This window comes from Mauremys mutica, chromosome 15, assembly GCF_020497125.1.
Source record: "Mauremys mutica isolate MM-2020 ecotype Southern chromosome 15, ASM2049712v1, whole genome shotgun sequence".
In the NCBI taxonomy this organism is placed as follows: Eukaryota; Metazoa; Chordata; order Testudines; family Geoemydidae; genus Mauremys; species Mauremys mutica.
Window position 1 is genome coordinate 4,577,898 of NC_059086.1, and position 6,370 is coordinate 4,584,267.

A 6,370-nucleotide genomic window follows, 5' to 3' on the forward strand; every position below is an offset into this window, starting at 1 on the left:
CTCCTATAACCCACCCACACACTCCATTAGCCTGGCATGTCCTCGCCCTATAGCTCCACCATCTCCTCGCCCTATAACCCCAGAACCCTTCCCTATTGAAATTCAATAAGCCTCTGCATCCCACATGCCAGCCTGCGCCCTCCGGACCCCAGTTTGACCTACATTAAGGGCTGCCAGTCCCACTCCGCCTCCCCTGCCCGTTCCACACCGACCTGCATCCCGCCCCACGTGCTTGACATCTTCCGCAGCGGCGCCTTCGCCTCCACTTTGTGTTTACTTTGATTTCACCTGCCTGGAGCCAGATCTGTCCCCGATCTCATGTCTCCCCGGGAGATCTTCCTTTTCCCGTCTCCCCGTTTCCTTCCAGCTCTGGCTGCGCCAGGAGGCTCCCACACCCACTGACTTAATTTTAAACTGTGAAATGCTTTACAGGCTGTCGGGCGGGGCGATTTCTGCCCCCATCACTGGCCATTTTTTGGAGGGGGGCGCTCGATTTCGGGGAGCACGGTGTATTGCTTTGCTTTGCCGGGAGGGGACTCTGTTTGTGTTACATCCACTAATGGTAAAAAGACATCACGATTCGAAACCGTCTTTGTGTGCTTTTAATTTCGGCAGTGAAATTTCGTCCCCACCACTTCCCGCTGGGAGCCCAGGGGTCTCCGCATCTGGCTGAAAGACGCTGACCGAGGGCGGGGCCCGTGGGGCCAGCTACTGCGTAGACACAGGCCTTGCCCCAGCCAAGGTAGGGGCCCCTACAGACCCAGGCCATATCCTCAAAGAGCTCCACCTAGACCCTGCTTGCTTTGTGGGCCAGCACTGTAGGGCGGGGCCTGCGTTGGGCTGTTCGTACAGCACCTGGCGCGGCCGGGCCAGCTCAGAGCCTGGGGGATGGGCAAGGAGTTACTAGACAAGGGGAAGGATTACAGCAGGGGAGCTGAGCCGGGGGCAGTGGAAGGAGAGAATCCGGGTGGGGGGCAGCAGCTGGCCCCAGCCAGGCCTCAACTCCTCACCTTTCTTAGCCTCTTGAGCTGTGCCCAGCCCAACCTGCCCTACCCCAGCGCCCCGGGAGAGGCCCAGCTAACTGGTGGGGGGAACAGAGCTGGCCTGGGCCTAGATCCCCAGGGCGATGGAGGTGCCTAATTCCCACTGATGCAAGGAGAATTGGGTGCCTGTGTCCCGTTGAGGAGCTCGAGCCGGCTGCTGAGGGTGTTGCTTAGAGGCTGGTTCATTCCCTGGCCCATGAGCGTTTCTCTCTCGGTCTCGGTTATTTCTCACTCATCGCACTAGCTCTGGCTGTTCGTTATCCGTATACGAGCCCAGTCCTCTTTGGGCCTCAGTGGCAAGGAGTTCCGCCGGCTCATCGCGGGATCCATGCTGGGAGGAAGAGCTGGTTCTCAGGTCCCCGAGCTGGTGTCTGTGAGCCCCAAAAAGCAGCAGCCAGAGGAGGATTTTAACAAAATCCGTCTCTCAGCTTAGCTGCTGCAGCCCAGCCTGCGTCTCTGCTGTGAGTCAAGCTCCCTACGCGCTGATCGTTGGGTTTGTTTGCTGGGAATGGCCCGGGTTCATTAGCTGGGTGGCGTTTGAGTCAGTCAGGCCGTGTTCTGAATGTGACCGATTCCATTTAAAAGATGGGTGAAGAGAGGGGCACGGAGCTGTCAAGGGGGGCGGGCAGTGCCAAGGATGGTGCCCCATGGAGGAACAAAGATTTTGCTCCCTGTGATCCTGCTTACCAGCTATGACTTCTCTCCCCCCACCCCATGGGTTTCTGTGCTGATTGCTAATAGAACAGGGGCGCTTAGCAATAGGAAACACAGCTGGGTGCTGGGTTCTGTTCCCACCTCTGGAAGGCAAAGCAGGGCTGGGAGCCAGGACTCCTGGGTTCTATCCCCAACTCTGGAAGGGGAGTGGTGTTAGCAGTTAGAGCAGGATTAGGCAGAGAGGCAGGAGTCCTGGGTTCTGGTCCTAGCTGGGAAGTTACCGAGTGCAGGATGGGATGCAGGAGAGTAGGGCTCGATCCCTGCTCTGCCACTGCCTTCCTGCATGACCTGGGGCAAGTCCCAGTCCCAGCCTGTGCCTCAGTTTCCTCATCTGTAATAATATTGACTCCATCCCATGACCCAGGTCCAGTTACGACTCCAAAGGATGTTGACTGGGCCTGGCTTGGGAGGTCGGCCCCTACGGCTGCCCCTGCTGCAAGGACACACCTGAGCTCCTGCAGCAGGAAGGTGTTTTTATTAGCAGTAATTAGTACAGAAACTCAACAACCAGATACCAAAGGGTGAGAGAGGGTGGGGGACACAGTGGGGGGGGGCACACTGGCCTGGCCAAGCCACCACCCTTCATGAGCACTGGAGCCCTGCCGTGTCCGCCGGGCTCCCTTCACTGCCTGCCCAGCTGGTCATTCGCTGCTTCCTCGCCACCTGCCTGCCCGCTGCGTCTATGGCAGCTGCCACGATCTCGGCCGCTGCAGCATACAGCAGCCGCTTCTCCTGCTCCTCCGCGTCCCCGGGGCTGCCCCCCGGGCCGGCTCGCTGCAAGCTGGCAGCAGGGGAGCACAGACAAGCCCCCTCGCTTGGCTGGCACATGCCACCCTTACCAGCGGCATGGGCCATGCCACTTCCTGCCACTCCCTCTGCCTGGTCCATGGCGCCCAGCTGGGTGGGAGCCAGTGCCAAGGAGGTGGGTGGGGCAGGCTGATCCTGTGCCCTGTGCCACTGCGCTGAGCTGGCGGGTACCAGGCTGGCGTGTCCTGCTGCAGGCGGCTCCAGAGGATAGGCCTGCAGAGCGCACGGGACCTCACTTCCACCTAGGGCGTCGCTATTCCCAGCACCCAAGGGTGCCAGGGGGTCGTACCTGGGGTGTCCAGGTGGGGGTGGGGCAGAGGTCCCCTCTCTGCCGGAGCTGGACTCTCCCCAAGCCGGAGCAGGGGGCTGGGCCCCGTGTCCACTAAGCTCCCCATGAGTCGGGGTCACGGGGGGCTCGGTGCTGGACGCTGCACTGGCCAACGTGCCAGGGGCGAGCGTCATGGCCCCTTGCTCTAGCGGCTGCTCGGGGGTGTTCCCGCCCACCCAACCAGCTGGCCTCCCCCCCACGCCCTGGCTGGCTGGGCGGGATGCCCCCTCCCCCACTCCCTCGTGGCTCCCCCAACCCGGCTTCCCTGCAGCAGACTCCCTCTGCCCCTCTTCTCCCTGGCTGGGAGCAGGCAGGGGGTCTGGCCCTTGCCCTCCAGGCAGTACCCCCCAGCCTCCCGTGTCCACCTCCGTGCCCAGTGAGGCTACGCTGCAGCCTCCTGCCTCTGGGACAGGGCCGTTGCACGTTGGGACCACGGGCTCCCCCGGGTCCCCTTGTGTCTCACCACCTCCGTCCCTCGCTGCCTCGGGCGCTGGCATCTGGCCCCCGCCTGGCCCTGCTCCTCTCTTTGCCCTGGCGGCGATCAGGCCTCGGAGAGCCCGCCAGGGGCTGGCAGCCCAGGAGCGCCAGGGGCTGGAGCCTGTCCCGCCTGGGCTCGGGGAGTCGGCCCTTTGCCGCCATCGCAGGGGAGACTCGCCAAAGGGCTCCGCACTTCTGCTAAAGGTAGCGGGGGGCCTGTGCCCCTTCCTCCCTGGGGCTGATGCCTTGAAGCAGAGCAGTTTTCTGAGCCGGGAGGAGACTGCAGCGTCCGGCACCGAGTCCTGCCAGGAGCCCAGGGCCCCGGCCCGGCCCGCCTGATGCCTCACAGCCTGGATGGGGCTCTCGTGGTTGGCTTCCAGGCAGAGACGGCTCCGGGCGGTGCCAGGCTCCCAGCCTGCCGCCCCCTTCCCCTTCCGCAGCAGCCGGATCTTCTGCCTGAGGAAGGCCTGTTGTGGAGGGTGCTTTCCCCTGGGCTCCGATGGGCGCCCCAATCCAGGAGCCGGGGGCATGGGGATGACGCTGCCTCCATCGCAGGCCAGGCTGGGCTGAGACACCGTCCCCCCTCTCTGGCTCCCCACGTCCATTTCAGCCCCCTCGCCCCTCGGGAGCTAGAGGGCACGTCGGCGTTTGCATGCACATGCCGGCCGGGGTCCCGGGGCGAGAGGCTACGAATCCAGCGGAGGTGAAGGGCTCGCTCCCCGCCGGGGCAGCTGAAGGCCACGGGGGGTGGTGTCCGCGGCGGGGTGAGCAGCAGGGCTCTGGCGGGTGGGGGGCCGAGCTGCCCGGGATGGGGTGACGCCTCCTGCAGCTGGGGAAACCAGAACCCGAGTTGGACCAGTGGCACTTAGCCCTGAATCGATTCAGGGATGCCAAGACCAGAAGGAACCAGCCTGGAGCTCAGTCTTGATTTAAACCCACCTCCCCTTTAACGCTGGGCACGATCCCCCGTCCCTGCCAATCTGCAAACCGGTGCCAGCGAGTTGGATAGAGAACCCAGGTGTCCTGGCCCACCCAGGCCTTCCCCCCATTCTAACCACTGGACCCTCTGCTCACACGGAGCTGGGGATAAAACCCAGGAGTCCTGGCTCTGAGCCTGTCTGGTACTAACCACTAGCCCCCACTGCCCTGGCCCGAGCTGGAAGGAGATCCCAGTCCCAGGTCTCCCAGCTCCTGCTCTCCTAACCGCTGGGAAGTAGCATCCTATGGGGCCGGGCCCAGCTTAGTACAGTGCCCATCCCCCGCCATGCTAACCCCAGTTACGCCAAGCGGGGGCCTGAGCCAGGGCCATGGGACCCCCACCCTGCAGCCTGTCCCCATAAATCACTGAGCTGCCCACTGGGTGCAAAGGGTCCCCCCATGCACCAGGCAGCCCCCGCAGCCTGTCTACAGCTGCCAACCAGGGGGTCTAGGTCCCCGCCCTGGGATGGGGGATGGGGCTCAGGACCAGCCCAGATGGAAGGGGGGGGTGACCCGGGGCTGGGGATCCATCCGGACCTGCCTCCATTTCCCCGGCCAATGCAGCATCCACTCGTCCCCCTAAGCCAAACCGGAGTGTGCAGCCACCCACTGCCGCCTCCATCCGGCGGCTCCCCCGCATGCTCCTGCCCCCCCCCCCGCTCCTACCTCCCCAACCCGCCCCCCCCATGCTCCTTCCCCCACCCTGCTCCTGCCCCCCCCATCCGGCGGCTCCCCCCCCCCGCTCCTGCCCCCTCCCCCGCTCCTACCTCCCCAGCCCGGCCGCCCCCCACCCCATGCTCCTTCCCCCACCCTGCTCCTGCCCCCCCAACCCGGCCGCTCCCCCCCATGCTCCTGCCCCCCCCCCCTGGTGCCCCCCCCCACCCGGCCGCTCCCCCCCCCCCGTTCACGACCCCCCCCCTCACCCCGCCGGCTGTCCCTGCACCTGCCTCCCCCTCCCCCCGCACCTGCCCCCCCCTCCTCCGGTCGTTCCCCCCCATGCTCCCCCGTGCACCTGCCCCCCCCCGGCCGCTGTCCCCGCCCCCCCGCACTGACCTGCCCCCGCCCCGGCTGCAGGGCCGCAGCAGCGTGGCCGGGCTGGGCGCTGGGCTCCCGGATCCTGCGCTTCGCTCCGGCCCCGCCTCCCCCCAGCGTTCCCATGGCAACCAGCCTGCGGGGGCGGGGGGGGGCAGGGGTTGGTGATGCTGGGGGCAGGCGGGGGCAGTGGTTAGAGCTGGGGGGGTGGGGGGCTCAGGACGCCTGGGTGCACTGGTCTAATAGAGCAGAGGAGTCAGCCAGGACTCTGGGAGGGGAGTGGGGTGTAGTGGCTAGAGCGGGGGATGCTGGGGGCCAGGACTCCTGGGTTCTCTCCCCAGCACTGGGAGGGGAGTGGGGTCTAGTGGCTAGAGCGGGGGGGGGGAGTGCTGTGCACCAGGACACCTGGGTTCTCGACCCAGCGCTGGGGGAGTGGGGTCTAGTGGTTAAAGCGGGGTGGGAGGTGCTGGGCGCCAGGACTCCTGGGTTCTCTCCCCAGCGCTGGGAGGGGAGTGCTTAGAATGGGGCTGGTTGGGATTTTAGTCTAACCCCTGGACTCCCCTCCCAGCCCTCAAAATAGAACCCAGGCATCCTGACTCCCACCTCTTCCCCTCCCCCCCTCGAACCCTTATCACCCACTGAGTCTCCTGTAGGCTGATATTATCTGTCCAGAAACTGAGACAGGACAAACTTACAAGACCAAAAGTAGCCTCAGTGCTCTGGCTCTCTGGGGCCGGAGATGAGCCCCCTGCTTTATCTCAGATGAAGACCCCGCTCTGGGTTTGACACACACCCCTTCGCCTCTCCCTGTCACCATCCACACAGGGAGCTCCCACCTCCGTGAATTAAACACCTTGGCCTCCCTTAGATCACTCATATCACCTCCCCACAATCTTACCCATGGAGAAACTGAGGCCCCATTTGCCCACCTGGCAAATCAGTGGCAGAGCCAGTCAGGAAAGGCAGCCAGGCATCCTGACTCCCAGCACTC

At 64.8% G+C, this 6,370-nt stretch overlaps 1 protein-coding gene across 1 annotated transcript; it reads right to left on the minus strand.

Annotated features, from left to right (window-relative positions):
• Positions 1–579: 579 nt before the first annotated feature.
• On the minus strand, positions 580–5,458 carry LOC123350204 (spidroin-2-like). Its single transcript, XM_044988653.1, has 2 exons — positions 5,401–5,458; positions 580–4,198 (listed from the first exon to the last, which is right to left on the minus strand). Exon 2 carries the CDS (start codon positions 3,972–3,974, stop codon positions 2,340–2,342), a length of 1,635 nt encoding a protein of 544 aa, XP_044844588.1. The 5' UTR covers positions 3,975–4,198; positions 5,401–5,458; the 3' UTR covers positions 580–2,339.
• Positions 5,459–6,370: the final 912 nt, after the last annotated feature.

Bases quoted from the DNA above. Each gene is read 5' to 3' on its own strand.
- LOC123350204 (XM_044988653.1), bottom strand. From the start codon at position 3,974: ATGGACGTGGGGAGCCAGAGAGGGGGGACGGTGTCTCAGCCCAGCCTG.